Source organism: Solanum verrucosum, unplaced genomic scaffold, assembly GCF_900185275.1.
Source record: "Solanum verrucosum unplaced genomic scaffold, falcon-dt-bn FXZP01000022.1, whole genome shotgun sequence".
Lineage (NCBI taxonomy): Eukaryota > Viridiplantae > Streptophyta > Magnoliopsida > Solanales > Solanaceae > Solanum > Solanum verrucosum.
Window position 1 is genome coordinate 1,267,992 of NW_026020086.1, and position 26,814 is coordinate 1,294,805.

Genomic DNA, 26,814 nt, shown 5'->3' on the forward strand with positions numbered 1-26,814 from the left:
TCTTCAAGATCTCTTTACCACAGCAGTGGCAAAGAAAGGATGGTGGCTGAACTCGAATTGAACCTTAAGCGACGCGTCAACAGCCCCTAGCCGGGAAATAAGACTTAGCGCAACACTGTTATGTTCAGCAACCTGTTCGATACGTCGAAGCTCTGCCATTTTATCCGAATCATTAGAAAAATTGCTCCTTAGCTCCTTTGCTATTCTCTGAGTTTCTTTGAAGCAGTTATACATAGACACGCTCTGCATAATTAGAGTTTCATGTTACGTCCTGGATGAAGACCAAGTTTTGCAACCCCCTCCCCCAGAACTAGCCCTCGAAAGGAAAAAAAAGAAAAGGCAAGTAATATATACAATAAAAAGAAAAAGAAAGACCAGAAAGGAAACATTTGTCAAGGATAACTCACAGATAGACGAGCATGAGCAGTTGTCTCCTCGAAAGAATAGTATGAGACATGATCAGGCAGGCAAGCTTTCAGAAGCAACTCAAAGTGCTGGACAAACCTCTGAGAAAAAATGCAAGATTTGTCAAGAATGGAAATGTATATCCTGTCACTACTAGACAAGCATATCAATGAGAGCAGATGTAAGAACTCCGCAACAATGGATGACAATTAGTTAGCTACTCGTGCTCTCTTCGGGGACATCCGATAAAATTGGAGCAATACAGAGAGGGTTAGCATGGCTAGGCCCATGCACAAGGATGGCATGCACAAATTGAGTGCTGGTCCAAAGAAAAAGTCGTGACAAATATCAGAAGGCACACCTCATGCTCACTATTGAAAGGTCCTGTGCTGAGATAGATTTGCCGTTCATTCCTCAAAGCTGCAAGCATCTGGAGGAAGCAATAACCAATAAGTTCTCAAGCAATAGAATCAATTGTAAGTTCAACTAAAAATCTCACTGCAGTGTGCAGATATGAAAAAGACGGTAAAACCAAAACGGGAGAAACGATTTGCAGGCTGTGAGCATTAGTGAAAGCATAATAAACAAAATCGAAAAAAGCTAATTACCATGGTAAGACCTTCAGCGAGATATACATGGCACTGAAGAAACAAAATTGCAGGTGGGAGTTGATTATCTTTTCCTCCATCTTTCACCAAATCTCTTTTCTTCTTCCCTTTCTTTTTACCTGATACAAGTCAAATATTTAGATAGCGTGTCTCTTATGTGGAAAAAAACCATAATATAATAAAATTCAATTGTATATTTGTTCTATATATAAGGTAGGGGTAAGGTCTACGTACACTCTACCCTCCCCAAATCTCACTTGTGGGATCACAATGGGTACATTGTTATTGTTGTTGTATATTTTTTCTATATCCGTGGATGAGTGAGTTGCAACTCTATTAAAAGAAGTGGCAAGCAGATGCGACAGTAAAATGTTCTCAAAGTAATAATTTAAATAAGAGCATCCCTTAGGAAGGGAAACAAAAAAAGAAACCGAAGAGTGGGAACTGGGGATGAAGTCAACAAAAAAAAATGTCAACTGCGTGTCGGTAGTCGGTAACATCATTCCCCATGCTTTCTACCTCTATTTTTCTCATTCCAGCTCTCCAACTTAATACCTGGACATTCGATGTCTCTTGCTAGCTATTGCCTCGGCTCATCAATTGTCTACACTAAGACTCAACTAATTTTGCTCCTTCCCCAAGGGACTTTAGATATGGGCATTTAGATAAGTTGGGTTGTACCAAGTCCGAAGTTGTCTACAATACGTAGCCATCAACTGATCAAGATTTACCTCAGTCAACAATTTTAGTGATTTATTATGGGAAATAGTAAATTCCTTTGGAAACTATTTGATAATCCTTATACGAGAATCGGTGATTTAGAGATCATATAAATGTTTGTATTCTTACCAATCTATACCCCAATCATGAAGTAATTCAGCACTGACAACCTATTCAAAATTCTATTATATATATATATATATATATATATATATATATATAACTTTAGTGTCTGGTCAGCTTGTACACACCTCGATTATTCCACTGGATACCTGCTACTATAGAGGTGGACCTAGACTTTTGAAGGTGGCCGGTGCATAATTGCATTCAATATAAATCTATCACTGGTTACAAAATACGGTGTAGGGGGTATGTATATCCATTGATATGGTCTCTCTGTATATGCACAAATCTCAAAGATATTAAGTATAATACAAATTGCTGAAGTTTTTGGGTGTTGGTGCACCCGTTCAGGTACTGGATAACTATGCCACTAAGCTAACGTAGATGAAAAACAATCACCTACTGTTATTTTTATCTCTGCTATAATTTGAAACCTGATCTCCAACATTTGCACCACTTCATTGGCCACTAAGCCACAACCATAGGTGCAGTCAACACTAAATAACTTACATATGATAAAGCCACAATTGTTAATTTCAATATCTTGAGACCTCTACGCGGTCTAGATATCAGATGGAAAAACATTTTAATGATTCAACACATGCCTTCACAATTTTTTGGTTGAATACAATCTGAGTCAAACCATTACATTCATCATGAAAAATGAAATGTCAATGACCTTTTTTTTCCCTTCTTTTCTTCCCTCTGGTTTATTTTATTTTTTGGCATTCTAGCTAATGGCAGGTGATCTAATGACATAACATTCTAGCTCTATTCAACCATCCAGCAAAAAGTCCTCCTATACAAACAATTCAAGATCAAGAAACTTCAACAGGGAAACAGTGATATATCTAAAATTAGTTCAGATCTCTATAAGCTAGCCACTAATGACAAGTATCATAAAGCTTCAACCAGTGAATCAATTTGTATGACCTTGGTACAGAGAAGGAGAAACCTATTATCCAAAAGATCAAACCCTTGTACAACAAAACTTTCAGTAGAAAACTAGAAATCCACATATAAGGTTACCAAGGATGTAGATCCAGAATTGTTCGACAGACTTACACCAACAACTAGGGAAAAAGAGATGGTTGGAACAAGCAGCATTCTTACTGATTTCATTGCTTGTCATTTCCCTCATATGTGTTCTCTCCGCAAGCTTGATCAGGATAATATACATGTACCAATAGACCATACAATATTCACCAGTAGAATACAAGTCTAATTCAAAGCCCAACATCAGGAAACGGGAAGCAATCCAGTATGTTTGCTCCTCCACCCATATGAGAATGTGTCTGCATATCTTCATGCAAATATTCTGCGACAAAATTCAGAAAATGAATAATAGTTTCCATAAGAGAAATGTTCCACTGAGAAGACGAGAGATCAAGAAAGATCAGTATTCTCCACTTTGAAGAAATGGCACAAGGTGGAAACCACAGCAGCAAGAGCTGCTTTACAGGTCCTCAAAAGCCATATTTCATTTTAGAAAGCTATTATTACAAACCCTCAAATAGTATTCTGTAGTTGCAGAGGATATTCACCTCGTTACTTGAAGTGGCTGAGATATCTCCGCACTCTTTCCTAAAAGCCAGTTCCAGCTAAGGAGAAATCAAAGAAACAAATGCAGAATTCAGCTCACAGGAAGGCGATTAACAAAAGAAATAATATAGATGACTCAGTCGCATCAGCAGAAACAGAAGCGTATACTTTAACAAGTTTGACATTACTCAGCACCCTAGACGATTTTATCGAAATCCAAACAGTAAAAGAAAATAATACATATGACCCAGTTGCAGCAACAGAAACAGAAGCCTCTACTTTAAACAAGTATGGCAATAGTGCAATACTCAGCTTCCCAGTTTTACACATGCCTTGATAGAAACCAATGTTATGAACCTAAACAGGAGAGGTTTGCTTTAACTAGAAATCTGATTCCATTGCACACCAGAAAATGCTCAGTCAGAGAACTTAATATGTCAATACATAAAGAGAGAGAGAGAGAGAGGGAGAGACGAGCTTGCAGGCAATAATACAGCAACCACTTTGTAAAGAGGACGGGTGAAGTGCAGATTTTTCTGCAGAAATTAGTCGACTTCTTTTGGCGTTTCTGCTTCGTTTTTATCAGATCGAGCTGAAATTTGAACAGAGTGTTCCTTGCATCTTGATCTATGATTAGGAACTGATAGATCACAATTTGGAGTCTTATAGCTCCAGATTTTCAGCCAAGAACAGTGACTGAGTTTTTGGTGATTTCTCGCTTTTCTTGGTGCAAACTTGTAATGATCATTGCTGTGTTTGGCACTTGTTCTGTGGCCATTTTGGAGAACCTTTGTTAACTATCTTATTGATTTAGTGGAGCTTTTGTCCGGTAAATATTTTACTCTTCATATTGAAGAGGGTTTTCCACGTAAATTTGATGCCTCTTGGATTTGATTTATTTTTGCATTGCCATATTTATTTGTGGGTGATTATAGTTGCTGCCCGCTCCTTTTTTTGCTCGTGCTTGAGGTCTCCTCTTTGTTCAAATAGATTAGGGAATTTTACACTTGGTATTTCTTCCGCTGTTACCTTAGTCGTGCATTCTTGTTGCTTGTTTTGCCCAACAATGTGGTACCAGAGCCAATGGTTCGGAGAGACGAGTATGGAGATCGGGGAGTATTGGTGTGGGGCCCAACTAAGCATCTTTGCTATCTACAGGCCAGTTTTCTATCTTTTACCCATAACTTTGAAGACGGATTCACAAAAAAAAATCCAATAAGCTTTGATGACATAAATACTGGATGGTGTGGGTGACACACAGTTAATCTCCGAATCAGCTCATGAATGGTGATGGTCACATGGAACTTGGTTTAAATAGGTCATCGTTGGGTGTGTGTGATCCAACATCTTATTAGTTGAACCAAGTTCAACGTGACCCTCAAGAAGCCACCAATAAGATGTTGGATACTCTTAATGGTACAAGGCCTTTTGGGGAAAATCTTGCGGGCTAGATCCGAAGCGAATAATTGTTTTTTTTTATAAAGGTAACAATATATTAATATCAACAGGTATACTACACCAGAAACTGTGTAGTCCCCCTCAAAAGTAGGCCACTTACAAAATGGGCTCCTATATGTTAAAATACTTGCAAACTGCCAAGAACATTAAAAATATCTTCAGTTTGTCCTAACAGATTCTGTTTATAACAACAACAACAACAACATACCCGGTGGAATCCCACCAAGTGGGGTCTGGGGAGGGTAAAGTGTACGCAGACCTTACCACTACCTCGTGAAGGTAGAGAGGCTGTTTCCGGTGGACCCTCGGCTCAAGTACATCCAAACCAAGTAAGAGAAGAGGAAACATTATATAAAACATAACATCCAATAAGAAAACTAGTGCATAATCAACAACGGAGACAATAACATCAAGAAAATACTGAGAGAGACGAAGCGCAGTAAACAACATATGACTATAGGATCACAGATAAGAACTACAAGTGCCAGGCTAGGACTACTACAAACACTACCAACCCAAACCCTCGTAAGGACAGACAACACGCTAACCCTACTAACCTTCAACCTTAATACTCGACCTCCATTCCTTCCTATCAAGAGTCATGTCCTCGGTGATGTGAAGCTGAGCCAAGTCCTGTCTAATCACCTCTCCCCAATACTTCCTAGGCCTACCTCTACCCCTCCGCGTACCCTCTACCACCAGCCCCTCGCACCTCCTCACTGGGGCGTCTGCACACCGCCTCTTCACATGCCCAAACCATCTCAGTCTCGCTTCCCTCAGCTTGTCCACCCAGGGCCACTCCCACCTTCTCCCGGATAACCTCATTCCTAATTTTATCGCTCCTAGTGTGCCCACACATCCACCTCAACATCCTCATCTCCGCAACATGCATTTTTTGAACATGTGAGTTCTTGACTGGCCAACACTCCGCTCCATACAACAAGGCCGATCTAACTACCACTTTGTAGAACTTACCTTTAAGTTTAGGTGGAACTTTCTTATCACACAAGACTCCAGAAGCAAGCCTCCATTTCATCCAAGCAGCCCCTATGCGATGTGTGACATCATCGTCAATGTCACCACTTCCTTAGATTACAGCCCCAAGATACTTAAAACTTTCTTTCTTAGGAATGGTCTGTGTGTCAAGTCTCACTTCCCCATCTGCCTCATCCAACGCATCACTGAATTTGCACCCCAAATATTCCGTTTTGGTCCTACTCAACCTGAACCCTTTGGACTCCAGCGCTTGTCTCCACACCTCCAGCCTCGCATTAACTCTATCCCGTGTCTCATCGATCAGTACTATGTCATCCGCAAATAACATACACCATGGGACCTTCTCCTGAATAGACCACGTCAACTCATCCATCACCAAAGCAAATAGAAAAGGGCTAAGGACTGATCCCTGATGCAGCCCCATCTCAACTGGGAAATGCTCCGAGTCTCCTCCAACCGTTCTAACCCGAGTCTTGGCTCCACCGTACATGTCCTTCATCGCCCTAATATAAATCATCGGGACACCTTTAGCCTCCAAGCACCTCCAGAGGATATTCCTCGGTACTTTGTAATAGGCTTTTTCAAGGTCAATGAAGACCATATGTAGGTCCCTCTTCCTTTCTCTATATTTTTCTACCATTCTTCGCATAAGATGAATGGCTTCGGTAGTCGATCGTCCCGGCATGAATCCAAACTGGTTCTCAGAAATGGACACCCCTCTTCTCACCCTCATCTCCACCACTCTTTCCCAAATCTTCATAGTATGGCTTAGCAGTTTGATACCCCTGTAGTTGTTACAGTTTTGGATATCACCCTTGTTTTTATACAACGGAACCATTGTACTCCACCTCCATTCATCAGGCATCTTTGCTGTCTTAAAAATAACATTAAACAGCCCAGTTAACCACTCTATACCTGCCTTGTCCGTGCTCTTCCAAAAATCCACCGGAATTTCATCGGGTCCGGTCGCTCTACCCCTGCTCATCCTACTAATAGCACGTAAAACCTCCTCAATCCTAAAACACCTACAGTACCCAAAGTCCCGAAGTCTTTCAGAGTGCACCAAATCACCTAACACAATGTCTCCATCCCCTTCTTCATTTAAAAGTTTGTGAAAGTATCTTCGCCATCTTTGTTTGATGGAGGTCTCTTCCACCAATACTTTGCCTTCCTCATCCTTGATACACTTCACTTGGTCCAAGTCGCGAGCCTTCCTCTCTCTTGCTTTTGCGAGCCTATACAATTTCTTATCCCCACCATTTTCCCCCAGCTCGACATACAAGCGTTCGAAAGCTGCCGTCTTAGCCTTCGTAACAGCTAACTTAGCTTCTGTCTTAGCCGTCTTATAAACCTCCTTAAGCGTCCGCTTCTCTTCCTTATCTACGCACTCCACCCATTTTTTGTATGCCGCCTTCTTTGCTTCCACTAAGCCTTGGACTTCCCCATTCCACCACCAATCTCCTTTATGGCCTCCAAAGTTACCCCTTGATACCCCCAACACCTTTGAAGCAACTTCCCTAATGCAACTAGCTGCTTTATTCCACATGGTGTCCGCATCCTCACTACCACTCCAAGCCCCCATCCCAGTTAACTTCTCGCCCATCTCCCGAGAAAGGGCAGGGGTCAAGCCACCCCATTTAATCCTCGGTCGATCAAAAACAACCTTCTTCTTCCTACCCCTCTTAATTTCCAGGTCCATCACCAAAAGCTTGTGTTGGGTAGTAAGATTTTCACTTGGGATAACCTTGCAATCCTTACAGAGACCTCTATCACCCTTCCTAAGGAGTAAGTAATCTATCTGAGTCTTAGCTATCGAGCTACGAAAGGTAACCAAGTGGTTCTCCTTCTTCGGGAAGCATGAGTTAACAATCACCAACTCAAAGGCTTTAGCGAAATCCAGAAGCGAAGTTCCACCTCCATTTCTCTCCCCAAAACCAAAGCCTCCATGAACATCATCAAAGCCACTAGCAGTTGCCCCGATATGGCCATTAAAATCTCCACCAATGACTATTCTCTCGGTGCTCGGTATACCTCTAACTACCTCATCCAAATCCTCATAGAAGAGCTTTTTGGCCTCCTCATCCAAGACCACTTGAGGTGCATAAGCACTAATAACACTTACAGTACAGCCTCCAATGACTATCTTAATCGTCATCAACCTATCATTGATCCTCCTAACCTCCACTACTTGCTCCCTCAAATCCCCATCTACTAAAATACCCACCCCATTTCTATCCCTAGATCCTCCCGAGTACCACAACTTAAACCCGTCGACCTCCCGAGCCTTGGAACCTACCCATCTAGTCTCTTGGACACAAGCTATATTTATCTTTCTTCTTGAGAATTTGCACTAGCTCTAAGGACTTCCCCGTCAACGATCCTATGTTCCATGATCCTACCCTAAAATTATGGGAACCCGTTACCCACTTACCACTATTTACCCTCGTCCTTGGCCTCAACCGACGACATGACTCAATACCACCATCAGCTACCAAATCCACTAGAAAGATACTGAATCTAATGCACAATCAACACAGGAAAACACTTGCTACTACTGCGACAGGAGTATAATCTAAAAAGACGGGATATCAACAACTATACTAAAGGCTGAAGCACTGATCCAAATTATATTCGAAAACACAACAGTACAGATCTGGAAAAAGAAGATGGAGCCTAGGTAGTTCATCAAAAACTCCTGAATGCTGCATTACTTGCCCTCAAAATATCTCTGATTCCTTCCTTTCTGTCCAGACAGACCACCAAATACAAGTTGGGACAATCTTCCATCTCTCCTCTCTTCTAGCTGCATTGCCATCACTATTCCAGCAGTTTAACACTTCTTTGATTCTTCCTGGCATTAACCATTTTATCTCCCTCAAGTTGATGAAGATTTTCCATAGCTGATCTGTCCATTTACAAAGCAAGAAAAGATGACGAATTGTCTCTCCCTGTTCATTACAAAGGTAGCATCTGGAGCATAGTTGTATACCTCTCTTGATCAACTTTTCATGTGTCAGAACTTTTTCTTTAGCCAATAGCCAGGTGAATCATGCTACCTTATGAGGTACTTTGACTTTCCAGATCATCTTCCATGGCCAAGAGCCCACCTGATTGTTGTACGAACTGAAATCTCTGTAAGAAGAATTTACGGAGAACTTCCCTTTGTTGTCAAACTACCAGATCAGGCTGTCCTACCCTACTGAGAAACCATTGAAGTGGGATAGAATTTGGAAGAACTCTGCTTCCTAATCAGTCTCCCAATCATTTAAGTGTATTCTAAAGCTGTGATTCCATCCTTGTCGTGTCCACATGTCAGCCACTGATGCTTCTTGTTGGCATAGGTTGTGTAATTCTGGAAATAGGTATTTCAGTGTATCCCCAACTTAGTTATCATTCCAAAAGGATATTTTCCTTCCATTACCAACTTTGAATTTAAGAATACCTTTGTATTGTTCTAACCCAACTTAATATCCATTCACTCCCTTTGGGTCCTTTTGATACCTAACTCAATAATTCGTCTTTTAAGACAATTTAAGGTTCTCTACAACTAGAGGTTCTCTACATTTTCTAAAGGTATAGAAATCACCAAACAAGAAGGGGAGTGTTAGCACAACAGAAAGGGTTCTCTCCGTGAGACCAGGAGGTCACAGGTCCAAGCCATGGAGACAGCCTCTTATGGAAATGCAAGGTAAGTCTCTGCCTACAATTAACCCAATGTGGTCTAACCCTTCCCTAGATCTTGGGCATAGCAGGCACTTAGTGATTGAGTTGCCCCTTTTTAATACAAATCTCTAAGAAAACATCTAAAGATCAATAAGCTAGCGACTAAGATTTGATACAAATACCAATTCACTAAAATGAGTACTACTCTCACATAAGGGCAAAACATACACATTTGAGTAAATTCTACGTTGTATATCTACTCTTTAACAGCAAAAGAATATTGTTAATAAAATTGATTCCCACTAACACCTTAACAGATGCATCCTGCATCTATCAGTAGTTAACTTATTTTAACTTACCATGTCCAAGGCACAGGATCTCAATACAACCTTAGGAAAAACACACCTATGTAGACCATCATAAAGACAGATATTTGTTCATATTCCACTTGCATTCCACACCAATCATCATGCTTATATCTAAGTAAGAAAACATTTGAAGGACTGTGGTTTACTCATTATACGTTTTTTTATCTGCCAACTTGAACAAGCAAAGAGTTCAAATTCTAATTCTGCTTTAGCATCCGAACATGGAGGAATCTAAGACGCAGGCCACAAAATGTATAAAAGTAATGATCACGATAAAAAAAGAAAGAGGCAAATACACAAGAATAGAAGTACAAATGGGATAAGAAACGGCAATTCGACAAGTGTATACTGTTCAAACCTGTACGTGTATGATGCGCCAATCTTGCAAAATCTTTCCAAGTTTACGCCGTTGCCACGAAATGTTGGTACAAAGAACTCGAAGCAAAGTGATTAACAACTGTTTTAGACAAAAGCATGTTTTTAATGGTGACAGATCTCATTAAATAGACTAGGCAAAAGGAATTTGATCAAAGCAGAAACCTAGCCAATTAGGCGACAAATAAAACCCAAAACAGATCAGTTTGACATTTTACGAGTACCAATAGGCACAGAAAAATTTGAGGATAGATTTTTTATCAGAAGCTCTGGACATAGAAAGTCTCCCTTTAATAAACTCATGCTTACTTGCCCAAGCTGTACAACAGTTTCGTTCTTCTGAATATCATGGTTCTTCGCCACCTCAGGTAACAAAGAAGCTTTACAAATCACAGCAAAGACAGAGTCACGCCCATAAAGCTTCCCATCTTGAACCAGCAAATGCTGTTGATTAGTCTTTCACATGAGAATGTCATTGAGAAAAGATAAAATATATCTTAAAGTTCAACAAGTTAAAAAAATGAACTTGGATCACAAATTCTGCTACATACAATAGAAGATTAGAAGGCAAATCATAACCAGTATATGAACCATAAGTTATGAACCCTCAACCCCACAACCACCCCTCTGGACGGCGGATGAATGAATAATCTTCTGGTGACATATTTTTCTTCATGTGAATTCAGATAGAAAATATCTTTGTTGATTCTTGATAACTCGAAAAGCTAATGCCAACCTTTTGCACCATAACTACAAGGCTTATTCAGTCATAAGATGGCCCAATAATAACTAAATATTATGCAAAAACATTAACTAAATTTAAACATCAGAGTTCCCAAAAACTTGTAGAGAAAAGATGAGCATAATAGCTTAACAGAGATCCTTGTTCTTGGATAAACTTCCAATCACGTCATCACCACAAATACCAAGATGCATTAACATGAAAATGTGAGTTATCCTCTGTGCATATGTTAGCAAAGTCATTGACTTTGGGAGCAGAAAAATAAAAACCTTCAATCCTGTACAGTTCACTTCATGGCTTAATCACTAGGCCTAAATTTAAGAAATAACTTTTTCTGAACTCTACGATCCATACTTTGGGTCTATACACCGACGATGATTTAGGATTACATAAATACTTAGTATTCCTCTCCCTGCACAAATTCTTCTTTGGACTACAAGAGTAAAGACAGCAACTTAATGTGGGATGTTCTAAGAGTTGCCTACATCAGCTTCCCATTTCAGGGACTAAGCCATTGAATTAACAAGATTAGAACAGGCAAAATTGATGTGCACAATGTTCATGAATGGACGAATGCAGAATTTATATGTGCTATAAATTACCTGGAGATGAGCTCTAGCAACCAATTCTGGTTGAAACTTTTGAAACTCGACCACAAATCGTAAAACACCTTCAAAGACTGGATCTAAACTGTAGAAACATATGATCTCTAGTTCATGAAGAAGCTTTTGGAAATATTCAGCTGCCTGGTAGAAGAATACAAACATGATTTGCTGTACTACTTGGATCAAAGCAAGGTGCTTATGTGTTTTTTCATGCCTTACCTTCTTCCAGCTAATTGTCTCAATAGCACGAGGTGGAGTTGGAGCCGATAATCTACTATTTAAGGTAGAATCAAACCCAACAGGTTGACAACCTGAAGCTGTTGTTTCATTTTTCATTCCATCTTCCAAAGTTCCTGGTGCATTGATAGACCTCAAGAATTCTGCTGACTTAATCATGGATTCTAACTCTTCAAAGCAACAAGCAATATGTTTCTTTGCCAATTCCAAACCTCTGCCTTGTGGTCTCTTCATATTTGTGACAACATGGTAAAAGTGCTGGAAACACCAAAGAGAGAATAGTATAAGTATTAAGAGGAACAGCAGTGACATTTATCAGTTAGGCCGGGTGACATACATTATCTATTTACAAATTAAATAGAAAGGTGCAAAGATGTAGAATCACTACCCCTTATTCATTTGTTCATTAATCAACAGCAAGAACTCTACGGATTTTACAAGTTAGAGCAAGTTGAATATAATTTTATCCGAAACCCCTTTTTATACATACTTCATAAAGGGAGCTGGTCTACAAAACAACATAAAAGTAATTCTCTCATTGCTAAAGAAACAACTAATCAACTCCATTTCTTTCATCTCTGCAGTCTGCCCAAGGCCTTAGCAACAGTGAGGTACTGGCTTAAGTCTTAACTCTTAACAGCCAAAGTAGTTAGAGCATGCACAAGTGTTTATATTCCAAAATCCCTGACCAGTAAAATTTAGATTAGATAATTATCCTTCGTAGTGCATTTGATTGCAGGGATAGTCAATATCACAGGAGATCAAGTTTTTTTTAAAAGGTAAGTAGATTGTATATTTAAAATGAAGTGACTTAGCACCAAGATGGTTCTTGGTGGTAAGGCAGTATTCAGGAATCCCATGGTATAAAATACAACTGTTATGCCTCAACCTCAAACAAGTTATAGTTTGTCATGTGAATCCTCATTGACCATGTTTCTCCATTTAATTTCATCTCAAATTAACATTATACAAAGTAAAAATAAAGATAAAAAGTACAAGAAGTTCTATATAATTTGCACTTGCATAAAAATCTCTGATATGGCTAAAAGACTCAAGAAAGCTTAGACCTAAAGGAAACATACTAATAAGAAAAAATATATTCTCGACTATTGCAATTGATATCGCCTACATAGATCTTCTTCAATTGTGCTCAACACTTAGTCTGCATGGATTCCAAGAGATTGTGCAGAAGATCTTTTCACATTGTCAACAAATGTTATATGTGCTATCAGAACATGGAAACAAACAGACACTTATTCCTCCATTGGTGCAGTAGAAACATGTTTTTCTCTATTTTTGAATTTAATTGGGTGTTACAAGAAAGCATTAAGGATGCCTACAGAGCTGGGGTCTATGGAAAGTTGGTAAATCCATCATGAAGGTCTGGAGAACGGTTCCTGGATGTATATTCTGGACAATTTGGATAGAAAGGAGAGAAGATGTTTTGATGGTTTAGCAACTCCCTTGCACTCCCAAAAAGTTCAAGGTTTAATTGTTTTAAGTAGTTGGAGCAGTCTATCCCCTATTTGCTTCCCCGAGTCTCATTTGGTTTTTGTTAGCTCCCTATCCCTAGCATAGGACTTTTGTAATAGGGCTAACAATTTCTCCTTTGTAATCAGCACATGCACAGTGCTTTTATGCATCTTCTTGATGCTTTTAATACTATTGTTACTTCATAAAAAAGAGGAATTGTTCTCAAAATGTTATGCCTGGTTCACCTAGGGTAACATGCTTGAAGAATAATTTAATTATGGAACCTCTCCTTTTCTATCAGCTCTCCTCCTACTTTCATTATCAAGTATTTATAGCTTGGTCCGGTTATACCTTTAATTATTTTTTATAAAGTAGTTGGAATATCTTTCCAAGATCTGGCAATAAATGTTTACAGAACTATATGCAAATTTAGCCATAGGGCTAGATCCACCTAATCCCCAGCCCCAAAGGACCCTAGCTTTTCCCCTTTCCTAAAGGTTAGCTCACTTCTAAATGGATAAAGCTGTCCATTATTCTTAATTTCTTGGTAAATATTACCGACCAACCCTTGACTCAAAAGGTAACAAGCTCCTTGTGTCATCCAGGTCTCATCTCAAGTAATAAACTAAATACAACTGAAAAATGAATTTTGTCAATACCTATAACCAAACATAGGATAAAATAATCCCAGGATTATTATCCTTATTTTTTTTTAAACTGGTAAAGTTGAATTCTTCAGCATTAAGGGTATGCTGGCTACCTCCAAAAAGGGATGACTACAGATTTCATATCAAATCTATAATCTGATCTATATCATTTATACAAAGCTGTTTACACCAAAAAAGTAGAGATACTATACAATTCTATTTAACTTTGTGGATGGAATTGGATCTATCTTCAAAACATCTTCCATTTCTTTCTTTCCAGACTGACCACCATACACATGATGGTATTAGCTTCCACCATCTCTTTTGACTCTTACTGCCTCCCCTCCTAATCCAGCAGCTCAAGATGTATGTTTTGGCATTGTCCACTTCATGCTTGTGATGTTGAGAAACAAGTTCCAAATTTGAGCGGTAAACTTACAATGCAGGAAGAGATGGTTATTTGTTTCCCCTGTCAAGTTGCACAAAAAACACCTAGGAACCAGCTGCCTGCCTTTCTTCCGTAGAACTTCTTCTGTTAAACATGCTCTCTTTATCACTAACCAGGTGAAACACTTTACTTTTGTAAGAATGTTACTCTTCCAAAAGTAATTCCAATTATATTTTGGGCCCCCTGTCATCCCCTGTAGTCCTCTTTTGTAGGCATTGTTGACTGAGAAGACTCCATCCTTACTATGTTTCCACAGGATCTTGTCTGTTGTTGTTGTGGTTATAATCGTTCCAGCTAGTTTCCCCATTAGCGCTGCCACCCTCTCCACCTCCCAATCATTAAGTAGTCTTCTTAAAGATATGTCCCATCCATGTTCTGTCGAACAATCACTCACTCTAGCATCAGGGTTCTCGCAGATTAGAAACAAATCTGGAAAAAGTTCCCTAAGAGAAGTTTGGTCTATCCAGCCATCTTTCCAAAATTTAGTTTTGTTTCCATTACCCACCTTGATATACATATTTCCTTCCATTTGTGACCATAGGTTCCTGATTGTCCTCCATATCCCCACCCCATATGGTTGAGAGGTGATTTCTGTACACCAGGGGTTTAGTTCTCCATATTTTGCTACTATAACCTCCTTCCAAAGAGCTGCATCTTCCTCAGTGTATCTCCACAACCATTTCATCAAAAGGCTTTCATTTTGCAGCCTCAAATTTCTGATCCCTAAACCCCCTCTGTCTTTGCTAAGAAGTACATTCTTCCAGTTGACCAAGTTAAAGCCCTTTCCCTCCTTATTGCTTTTCCATAGGAAGTTCCTTCTAAGCTTGTCTAGTTTTTTCACCACCTTTGCTGGGATTGGAAACAAGGACATCACATAGGTTGGCAAAGAATCCAGAACAGAGTTTATGAGGATCAATCTACATTCTACCCCCTAGGGATAGGTATTGTGCCTTCCATCTAGCAAGTTTCTTTTCAGTTTTCACCAGAATACTATTCCATATCTCCATTGTTTTGTGTTTGCTACCAAGGGGCATGCCTAGATATATGGTAGGCAAATGCTCCACTCTGCATCCCAATATATTTGCTAGTTGTTGGATCTGAGGGACCTCATTTACAAGAAAGAGACTACTTTTCCCCAGTTTACTTTCAACCCTGAAACTGCTTCAAACAAAACCAAAATAACTCTGATGTAGCTAATTTGTTCTGCTGTAGGTTCACAAAAGATGATAATGTCATCCGCATAGAGCATATGACATACTTCTTTTTCTTCCCCCACTCTATCTCAGACCTGAAAGCCTCTAATCCATCTGTTTTGTGTTGCAATCCCCATCATACTATCAAAGCCTTCCAATGCCAAAATGAATAAGAAAGGAGAGAGAGGATCACCCTGTCTCAGCCCTCTTTCTGATTCGAAAAAGCCCACAGGTTCCCATTCACAAGGACAGAAAACTTGCCTGTTTTTATACATACCTCAATCCACTTCATCCATTTGCTACCAAATCCCATTTGTGTGAGAGTATTCAGGAGGAAAGACCAATTCATGTGGTCATAGGCTTTCTGAATATCCAATTTGCACATTAGGCCAGGGGCTCCTCCTTTCATTCTTGAGTCAATGAATTCACTAGCAATAAGTGTTGCATCCATGATTTGCCTACCCTTTACAAAAGCCATTTGATGTTTGTTGATCAATTTCGACACCACCTTTTTTAGCCTTTCAACCAACAATCTAGCAATGATCTTGCAGACTCCCCCACCAGGCTGATTGGCCTAAAATCCTTCAACTCTGATGCTCCAGGTTTCTTTGGGATTAAAGCAATAAAAGTTGCATTAAAGCTCTTCTCAAAAGTCTGATTAGAATGAAAAAATTGAATTGTATTGGTGATGTTTTCCTTCAACAAAGCCCAGAAAGTCTGGAAGAACACCATTGGATAGCCATCAGGACCTTGGGCTTTCTCCATTGCACACAAGTTCAAACATTCCCTTATCTCTTCTTCCTCAAAAGGTCTCTGCAGCCATACTTTTCATTGATCATTGTAGCCTCCTGCAATCTCAACTCCGGTCTCCGTTGTTCTGCTGCCTCCTTGTATAGGTTTTTATAGAAATTATGCACGGCCTCTTTGATCACAACTTGATCCTTAGTAACAGCTCCATCCACTTCCAATTGGTCTATATAGTTGAATCTTTTATGAGAAGTTGCAATTCTGTGAAAAAATCGTGTGTTCTTGTCACCTTGTTTTAGCCATTGGATTCTTGATCTTTGCTTCCAAGCTAATTCTTCCTTCCTTGCCACATCTTCAAATTCCATGCCCAGATGTGTCTTTTGTAGCAGTTCATCATCTGTAAGGGGCCTTTGTTCCTGAATTGTTTCCCAATTAGAAATTTGATTGAGAATATCTTCCTTCCTTTGTTTCCAGTTCCCCTTGTTATTTTTGCTCCATTCCTTAAGCTTCACTTTCAACATTTTTAACTTTTCAGCCAAAATATAACCTGGTCTGCCAGTCACACTAAATGACTCCCAACCAATCTTTCACCTTCTCTTTGAAACCCTCCACCTCTAACCACCATGTCTCAAATTTAAAATAAGACTTTCTCCACCCTTCATCTCCACAGGACAACACAATAGGATTATGATCTGAAGCAATTTTGGGAAGACTGCTCTGAATTATCTGAGTAAAATTCTCTCCCCACTCTGCACAAAATAGAAATCTGTCAATTCTAGAAGCACAAATATGATCTTCTCCCTTTCTCCAGGTGAAAGAGCCTCCACATAAAGGAGGACCAACCATCTCCATTTCTTCAATCCAGGATGAGAATTCTGTCATAGCACCGGTTAGTCTGTGACAATTTGTTCTCTCTTATGGATATCTAGTGACATTGAAGTCACCACACACTACCCAAGACCCATTAATGTTATGCTTCAGCTCTAACAGTTCTTGCCATAGCACTCTCCTATTTATTCTGTTGCAGTCTGCATATACTGCACTGAGATGCCAACTGAAATCATCATTTACTCCGGAAAACTTTCCAGTTATGCTTTGGTTTCCATTCAGAAACAACTCCCCCCTCCAGATTCTCCTATCCCATAGTATTAAGATCCCTCCACTACTCCATTGAGCCTCCTTCATTAACACCCCCATCCATCTGTTACTCCAAATGCTTTGTAAAATATTATCTATTGATCCCTCTAATTTTGTCTCAACAAGAACTAGAACATCAGCCTCCCATCTTTAATTCCCCCTATTGCTCTCTCCATTTAACCCCCTTACATTCCAAGACAGAATTTTTACACTCATTATTGCTTGAGAGTTAGAATTCTCCCACTGGATCTTGGCTCTCCATACTTGAAATTCACATCGAAGAATAAATTTCCGATTTCTTTCGGGACTATGTTGTTCTCCTTAGTGACTTTCTGACTTTCCCCCAGCCCATTTTCCTTCTCCCTCTGATCAAGTTTCATCAATAGAGCATGTGCTTCCTTCCTACACCCCTTAAGATCAACTCCAAACAGCTGGCTCAAATTTAACATGTTCGCTTGAACCCATTCAGTTGCATTTGCTTCCATATCTTCCTCTTGTGAACTGATGTCAATCTGAAGTGGAACTGGATTTGACTCTGCGTACATGATTTCCAAAGTGTCTGAAAAATTCGTCTCCTCCTCTCCTGTTTTTGACTTTCGATAACCTCGTCAATTATCAGAATCTCCCCATGATTTTGTTTTTCTAACCGATCCTTGTCTTCTTTCTTTTTTCACCTGCGCCTACCTTCTTCCTCTCCCCTCATGGCAAGTTCAACCTCCTTATTCCCATCAAAATTAACAAGATTACTTACCTCCAAGTTCTTCTGCTCTCTAATGGCTTCAGTGAAAGGTTCTGTGAATGGCATTCTAACCTCTATTGGGCTTGAATGAATAGCTTCAGAGAGAGTGACTGAAGGTTGTGTTGTATTTAGATTAATGGGCTTCCCAGAAGTGAGCCCAATAGAGTTTAGCCCATCAGTAATTAAATCCCTTTCCATTCTTAAATTTGTACCACATGTAAAGTCACTGGGTCCCGCATGTGGGTCCTGCAAATTCAAAAAAACACTCATACCCAGTCACATGCCTACTGCTGCCAGCTATTCCTTTCCCTTTTCTGGATATATTGATATCTGATATATTTTCCCCTTCTGCAGATCGTGTAGGTACCCAACATGGTTCTATCCTTATTAAACTAATCAAATGACCCCTTCCAGTTATTTCACTAGTAGGAACTCATATCTTTTAAAGCTCTAATCTAACAATCTGATACTAAACAGTTAACATTCTTTTGACAAACTAAACAGTTAACATTCTAATAATCATTTATATGGTTCATATGGACCCAGGGAAGATTGAAAAATCTTGGGCTTGGGTTACTTGTTTACCTTTTGATATATGGGCATCAGTTACGTCCTAATTTATCTTCTTTTGAACAAAGGTTACTGAATTGCAAGCCAAAATCAGAAATCCCATCATCAGCTTTGATGATGGCATACAAAGGTAGAGGCCAAAATCAATCGGAGGGAGAGAGAATGCAGAAGAAAAGACAGAGAGAGCCATGAAACCTGGTCAACAAGTAAAACATCTCTACATCCTCAAGATGATTATCAATCTCTAGCTTAATAGAGTGAAATGAAACATAGATTTTAGTTAAGAAAAGTGGCGGCAAGACCTATATAACAGAATTTTATTGAAATGACAACACAGAGTAAGACCTTACGAAAACGTAATCGGCATAACAAAGATTTGCAGAATCCTTCCTCCAAATCAGGGTTATTTTGTAATGGTTCTATATCTGCACAAAAGATAAGCAACACATAAGAACGTATGGTGGTCGATGGGATAAGCATAGTTGAAGTTTCACTAAGCTCCTGCAGTTTTCTCCATGAGAATGAGACTCTCTGACCACATCATGCTTTTAAAACTTACAATTTTCAGAAAATATGAAGTGTTTTTTCCTTAATAGAAAAGGGCTTGTTCATGAGACATAAAGAGCGTCAGATATTAGAGGACCGGACTTAAACTAATACAAGGATAAAAATCTAAACAAATAGAAGACCCAGAATAGTTCTTAACAGTTATGATTCTGGCAAAAAAAGAAATTTGATAAGGTAAGTGGTATTAATAACAGCATCAAGAAGATGCAAGAATTAGATTCTGGCAAAATTATATTATCAGAAATCCTCATGAACCAAAGCTTTCATGGTATTGAAAAGATCTTGATTAGAATAGCAGTATTATGCATTCTTACCCAAAAGATGCACCGCATGTCCATAGCTAATGTCAGCATTACAACCTTTTTGAAGGCTCAAAGTCTACCCTTGTTGTATTTATGGGGAAATATTTCACTATGTTAAACTTAAAGAGCTAGGAAAGCTCAGCTTTATCAGTTACTAGTAAATGAGCACACGCTTCGTGCGGTTAGAACATTCTTCTTTAAAATTTATTAGAATAGAACTTTTCTTGTATTTTGATGTTATAGTATTTTTATGTAAATCTGTTTTTAAGAGTATAGATGTTATTCAATTGTAGTTTACCATTTGTTTTATTAAAAGAAAAGGCAAAATTACAAATCATAACACTATTTTCACTTAGTTTACATAATTTCATTTTACAAATTCATTAATTTGCTTTTGAAATTTTACAATGGTTAGTTTATTTTTATCATCTATATGCATGGTTACTTAATGTCTTTAATTAGAGAGTCAAATAAATATATTTCTCAATTTTCTTCTTTGCAAATTTCGTTAGTATAACACTATCAATTACTTTCAAAATATTAAATATTTTTTAAAAAAAAAAAGTTTTAAAAAACTAATGTGTTTATCAAGAGCAAAGATTCCATAATCATTTGATATACCAATAAGTAATATGTAGTCATTATGTGTTTTAAAATTAAAATGCAATCTTCCAAAATCCAAATTTCATATGTAATATAGTTATGATAGTGTTTTGGAATTGAAGTTGTGCACAAACAACATTAAGGATCCTTGAAAAGGATGAAAGAGAAGTAAGGGATAATGGAAAAAAACTTCAAAAAAAATAGTCATCATTGTGTATCATATAATTGTATAACAATAACTTTACAGAAACATAAATAACAAAGTTTAAAATATGTACTCAAAAACAACAATTAATATCATAAGCATAAATTAATGACGGAAAAAAAACAAACCAGGATCTGTAACAATAAAATGAAACATAAAGAAAAAACAAGCCCACTGAATGCACGGTGTCTCCTTAAGAAAATCATTCCCCTCTAGTACCCGAGGTTTAAAGAAATAGATCCTCTCAGGATGAAACGATTTTACTCACCAATGTAATGATACAAAAACAATAGTGTTAGTGAGCCACTAAACAGGATCAAAGTACACAAGTATTTAATTGTGCAGAAGAAGAAGAATTAGTTCAGAATTAAATATGTAATAGTGCAAAAGAATTTTCATTGTTTTAAAATGAGAGGAAACCCCTCTATTTATAGACAACAAAGGTAGTGTGAAAAAATGCTTGTTGTGCCTTACCGGAAAGGCCACAACTCTTTGGAAAAGTCACAACACTTCGGAAAGTTCACAACCTTTCATAAAAGTCGCAACTCTGGTTTTGCACAATATAATACACCTGGAAGACAAAGTTTGAAGGCTACCTCATTGTAATAATTTTTTTTTAAATCAGGTAGCATTACCTCGTTGTAATAAATTTAAAATAAAAGTTGCACAAGTGACAGCACAAACCTTGCCAAAAGGGCAATATAGCTTCACTCAAAAAGACAAACTTCAACACTCTGTACTTTATAGCAAGGGAAATATCTCATGATCAATAATAACACAATGCCTTCAGTTTGCAAGCTTTTTCCTGGTGATTATAGCATTAGGATACCAATAGGAGACATGATAGAGCTCTTCTCTCTCAAATAATTTTAGGCATTATGATGTTAAATACAAAGTAACAACTCAGACTTCAAAAGGTAAAAACAGTGGTGAAATTTTCGGAACAATTTCTATTTTCCTGAAGTCAGCAGTAAGATTAGAATTGAAGTTTGTCTGCCAAGCCAACAACAACCCAGTGTAGTACCACAAAGTGTGGTCTGGGAAGGGTAGAGTGTACATATGCAATATTTCTTCCATTTTTTAGATAAGGCAAAAAGTAATATAATTCTTCCTTTAGCATCAAAAAAGTGGGAAAGCACAAAGGACAAAATGTTATGCACTATCTAGTATCTATCAGTAGCAGAAAGCATAGTTTTTTTACGTCTAAATTCTTTTATATCTAAGGTTGCTCTCACCATGCACAATGACTACCTTCTGTAACTCTCTTCTTAGACAATGTAGCTTTACAAGCCCGTAATTGACGAGCAATTGTTTCTTCGACTGCATGTAGCATTGTCAAACATTTGTCATCTCCATCTACCTTTAGAGGAAGGCCATGTGTCATAGTGAAGAGATCTTCCTCCTGACAGAAAGATAACAAGAAAACAATGATAATCAACAACAAAAACAAAATCTGGGCACTTACTTAAAGAACATAACTGAGTGCTTTTAGTAGAAAGGAATATTCTTATTAGAATGAGGACCAAATATCCTTAAACATAAGACAAGCAACTTCAACATAATTGCAGATCAACAAAGTGATATTAAGAAATTGACCTACTTCATAACGTCGCATAAAAGAAAGGAGGACAACGCCTTCCTATCACTTTGAATAATGCTACATTTTTTGAGATTGGTTCTATTTCTTTAAATCAGTACATGGCTTGAAACAGTCACCAATCTCAAAAAATGTAGCATTATTCAAAGTGATAGAAAGGTGCTGTCTCCCTTTCTTTTATGCGATGTTATGAAGCAGGTCAATTTCTTAATATCCCTTTGTTGATCTGCAATTATGTTGAATAATGCTACATTTTTTATATTCTACTCTAAGCATTCACTGTCCCCACACAGAGAGATAATGTTTATAGCAATCAGATTAAGATGAGGAAAGATGGGATTCTTGACGTGAGTTGTGGCCAAGGTGAAAGCCCTTTTGTTGTTTGATTGCATCTCCAAAAACATTTGGAACTTTGGTTGAAAATGCGGACAAGAATACAAAGTTCTTTCATAGGCAAGCTACCACAAAAAGGAACATTGTACAATCAATAGAGATAGAGGGAACAGTGCATAAGGGAGAAAGGAGGTGAAAGGGGCCATTGTGGGATTCTACACTTAATTGTACAAAGAATAAGGGTAGTGAGGCCAACACTAGGAGGGATAGAATTTAATCAGATACGGGAAGTTGACGAAATGGCTAGATGGGGATATCTTGGAAAGGAAGTGCTGGAAACAGTGGAGAGTTTTGCATGACCTGAGGATTCACTTTGACTTTTTTCATGTTACCAGTTTCAAGAAAAAACATTTACTTTCTTCAGTGTTGGTAAATGATGAAGGACGAGAGTTAGGAAAGTGCATTGATGCCACATTCATAACAATAATACAGACAAATGATAGAGCAGTAAAATTTATTTTTGATAAGCAGTAACTTTGTTGATCGAGCAGTAAAATCAAGGACTGCAAACCTATTAATCTAATAAGAAGCATCTATAAGCAGTCTTTTCAAAGGCAAAAACTGTAGAAAAGTTGTGAGGTTTTAGGGACCTTAAGTGAAGGGACAAATAAAGATGATGTAATACAAGAAAAAAGTATATGGACAAAAGAAGTGAAAAAACTTCTCAAGTTCAAAAACCATTTTTAATCCTAACATGGAAATTTTATTAATGGTTCAGTTGCTAATTTTCTTACACTAAATTTCTAATTTCCTTTTCCTAATCGTTATATTATAATATTCTCTTGCCAATTAAAATCACTTCGCCAACCCTTCGGGGTGGCCCAGTGGTTGGGCCTGGGACTTCCATGTTGGAGGTCTCAAGTTCGAAACCTCTTGCCAAGGTTTGCCTCCCGGTGCGATGAGAGGGCTTGCCTAGTGCGGGTTACCTCTCCTATGTGGTTTGCGAGCTATTGCATAGGAGCAGGGGTTTTACCCTGTGTGCACCCAAAGGGTAGCAACTGCGGGTTTCCCTTGTCATAAAAAAAAATTAATATCACTTCGCCAACTACATTTTATTATATAGTTAGCGCCATCCTCTTCAGCATAGAGCCTGTACAACACAACACATGAAGTGCCTCCATGCCTGCCGGCAGCCGCGATGTGCAGCCTAAACAAGGGAAAGCACTAACGTGCATTCCGCATAGTTTCAGATCTTAACCATCTTATAGCGAATCTTTAACAACATTGTCGATAAGATCATTGCTAAGATACTTGCCAATAGACTAAAGAAGTCATTGCATGACACAATGTCAGTTTCTTCGAAGGCAATTCTGGAAGGAAGATACCTTTTAAATATCACTTGTGGGAAGGAGCTATACAAGGAGAAGCTGGATATTAGAAGACATACGATCGTGTGAATTCAGACTTCTTTAACTTAGCGAGGACGAACATGAGTTGCAGAGAGAGATGGAGGAAATGGATTATATTCCGCATATCGACAGTGAGGTTGCCCGTTACCAGGAGCCTCAATGTTTTCTTCGCTAGCTCTAGATGCAGGGGAACATGCTATTTCCAATGTTATTCTCCCTGGTAATGGAGGCGCCAAGTAACATGATGCACAGAGTGTTACAAAAAGATACTTTAAGGGCTTCACGACTAGTGTGAGGGGAAGGACAGCCCAAGACTCTCACATGTACTGTTTGTAAATGATACCCTAGAGTGTGTTTATGAGATGGGTCACAGTACAACATACGAATAGGAGATATCGTGGTTCCAAGTGTTACCCAACTGAAGATCAACTTAAGTAGTGTGAAACTATTCCAACATATGAGGTGGACAACATTGAACAAATCGCATGTGTTTTCAGTTGTAGGATCAGGTCACTACCCACAGCATAGAGCATACAAGGTTTGCCACCATGATCTTCAAATAACAATCGTGCAATTTGGGCTCCAGTATTAAAAGATCTACAAAAATGCTTCTTTAACTTTCTTCATCACTATTTTACGAAGAAAGTGAAGGGTAAATGTTGCAGTCCCCCTCCAAGGTGCAGACATGGAGAACGCACCAACATATTTGCATTTAGAAAAGGGCTACCAAGATTGTAAACTGTTTCCAGAAATATTATATACATCAGTTTTTTGTTAGATAACATCATGTATTTTTAATAAGTAAAGGTCAAGTTTAATAAGGTACCAAGATGGTACTGAAGCAGTACAGGACTCATCTACCTTCCATACATCAGGCTAAACTATCATATTCATCAGTTAACTAAAATAACAAATAGATCGCATTTTTCACCTTTCCCATAGAAGATTCAACTTGTCAAAACTATGTTCCATGAAGACACGAAATGATAAACATTAATGAGAGTAGCGGTGGTGCTTACTTCATTTGTGCGTGTATCTGAGACCGTGCAGACAACCGCATTGCAGGTTGCACGCATGACTCTGCAATATGAATGTAGTAGCGCATGTGATGACGTCCTATCAGGCCTCAAAAGGTATAAGCAAGAAAAAACAGTTTGAGCCAGTGAACAACCTTTATGCCATGTTGCCTGCATTCCCAATATATATCAGCCAAAGAAAAACTTCTTGCTCGACTATAACCGCTTTGTGTAAGAAGCCAGGAATACCTCACAAGCAAGAAGATGATCCATGATATCAATGACACGTTGCACATCAACTGTTTTGTCAAAACTCAAAGGAATAGGAGCAGCACCATACTCAATAGCTTCATCTACTGAATAGTATGTGCGTACCATGCCTGAATCCATCTTTGGGTCCATTATCTAGTTCAAATTACGAAACATGTAAGTGCAACACAAAGATAGAGAGTATCATCATGAAGGAAAAAAACAGTTCATCAATGTATGACAAAAAGTAACAACATATCAAGCAGGATCTAGCAGATAAGATCCAGGAAGTCTATACCACTTCATACACAAAACTGTTACCTTTGTCAAAAATACCACTTCATACAAGTATCAAGGAAAAAGGATGATTGGTATCATCCACAAGATAATCATAGAACTGAAGAAAAAAACACAAAACTGGAAACGTAACATTACCTCTAATGCTGACATGGCAGCAAAAAGATTAAAATTTTCCGCATGTATCAGCTCTCCATCTCGAAGATCTGGGACCAAATAATTTGAAACAAATTCACATGAGGCAAGTTTCTTCCTTGAATTACACAGATGTAGCATGATATTTGACCGCATAATGAATAACAAAATCCCAAGACCACATCAAGCTCACTAGTTAAATTCATAACTTCATCAAAATTCTTTCTTTTCCTTCCAACCCAAATGCCGCATCCAATACAATAATGCAAACTTCCCCCCCATAAAAGGCACCCAATGTTGTGGCCTTAATGGTCAGATCCCAACAGAGGTAAAAAGATTGGGCATTAGGTAAATTCTTCCCATTTGCCTAAGTCTTGAGGGGTATAAATGCATAATTACCCAGCTGGTGGGAGGTAACACCGCCATTTTCAAAGAAAAAAAAGAAGGAAATGTCCTCTCTATAAGGATATTACTGGCAATTTTATAGATAAAATGCTCTTCTTCAAAAGCAGTCTTTGTATTCAACAAAGCTCCTTCTACTTCTCGTATTGTTACATCTCCCAATCTAATTGAATAAACGAATCGCAATACACCCCTTTTAATGATCCCAATTTTTTTTCTCAGCACATAAACATGTTTCAACAAAATATATAACAGATTGCAGCAATAAACTAACACCCATGGTACCATACGTGCTACCAGGGGCGGACGCAAAGGGTGCAAGGGGGTCCAACTGAACCTCAATTGTTGAAATTCTACTATGGAAATAGGGTAAACAATATGTTTTTTCCATAAATATAAATTATTGAATCCCTATGGCATAAAAATTGTTTCTTTTTCAATCCTTTATTTGAATTCCTGACTCTTCCACTACTTGGTACTTCAGTAACATGATAATAGCTAAAACAACATCAATATTTTCTAGCTGTACTATAACCCCCCACCCCACCCCACCCCACCCCGCCCACACTTCCTTATAGCATCACATTAAAAACTCAAAACTTGAAAACCCAATACATTGATATAAAGGAAATAAAGTGATTAAAGGAGAAAGAGACCATTGCAGGCGAGCTGAAGAACAGATGAAGCATCAGCCCAAACCGTTTGTTCACCAGAAGGAATTGAAGGGCAAATTGGTACTTCTCTATCTCCTTCAGCTTCAGAAACATCAGCCATGTTTACCAAAGTGAAAAAACTTATCTGGGTATGCGCTAAATTGTGTAATGAGCTCAGAAAGTTGAGATTCTTGAAATTGAAACAGTGATTACTATCACAGTTTTGGCCTACTATTGCAGCAGCAGGGAA

The 26,814-nt window shown here is 38.4% G+C and overlaps 1 protein-coding gene and 1 pseudogene across 1 annotated transcript; one reads left to right on the forward strand and one right to left on the reverse strand.

Annotated features, from left to right (window-relative positions):
• LOC125824582 (uncharacterized) lies at positions 1-26,814 on the reverse strand. Its single transcript, XM_049503985.1, has 16 exons — positions 26,568-26,814; positions 25,513-25,580; positions 25,078-25,233; positions 24,832-24,999; positions 21,725-21,875; positions 19,142-19,221; positions 11,825-12,100; positions 11,603-11,746; positions 10,568-10,702; positions 10,242-10,340; positions 3,401-3,457; positions 2,970-3,174; positions 1,014-1,132; positions 767-835; positions 408-506; positions 1-243 (listed from the first exon to the last, which is right to left on the reverse strand). Exons 1-16 carry the CDS (start codon positions 26,683-26,685, stop codon positions 4-6), a joined length of 2,184 nt encoding a protein of 727 aa, XP_049359942.1. The 5' UTR covers positions 26,686-26,814; the 3' UTR covers positions 1-3.
• On the forward strand, positions 631-739 carry LOC125824740 (U6 spliceosomal RNA; annotated as a pseudogene).

Bases quoted from the DNA above. Each gene is read 5' to 3' on its own strand.
- LOC125824582 (XM_049503985.1), bottom strand. From the start codon at position 26,685: ATGGCTGATGTTTCTGAAGCTGAAGGAGATAGAGAAGTACCAATTTGC. The intron at 11,747-11,824 runs GTAAGGCATGAA...TTCTTCTACCAG, and splicing joins AGACAATTAGCTGGAAGAAG to GCAGCTGAATATTTCCAAAA. The intron at 1,133-2,969 runs GTAAGAATGCTG...GACTTGTATCAG, and splicing joins AATGACAAGCAATGAAATCA to GTAAAAAGAAAGGGAAGAAG.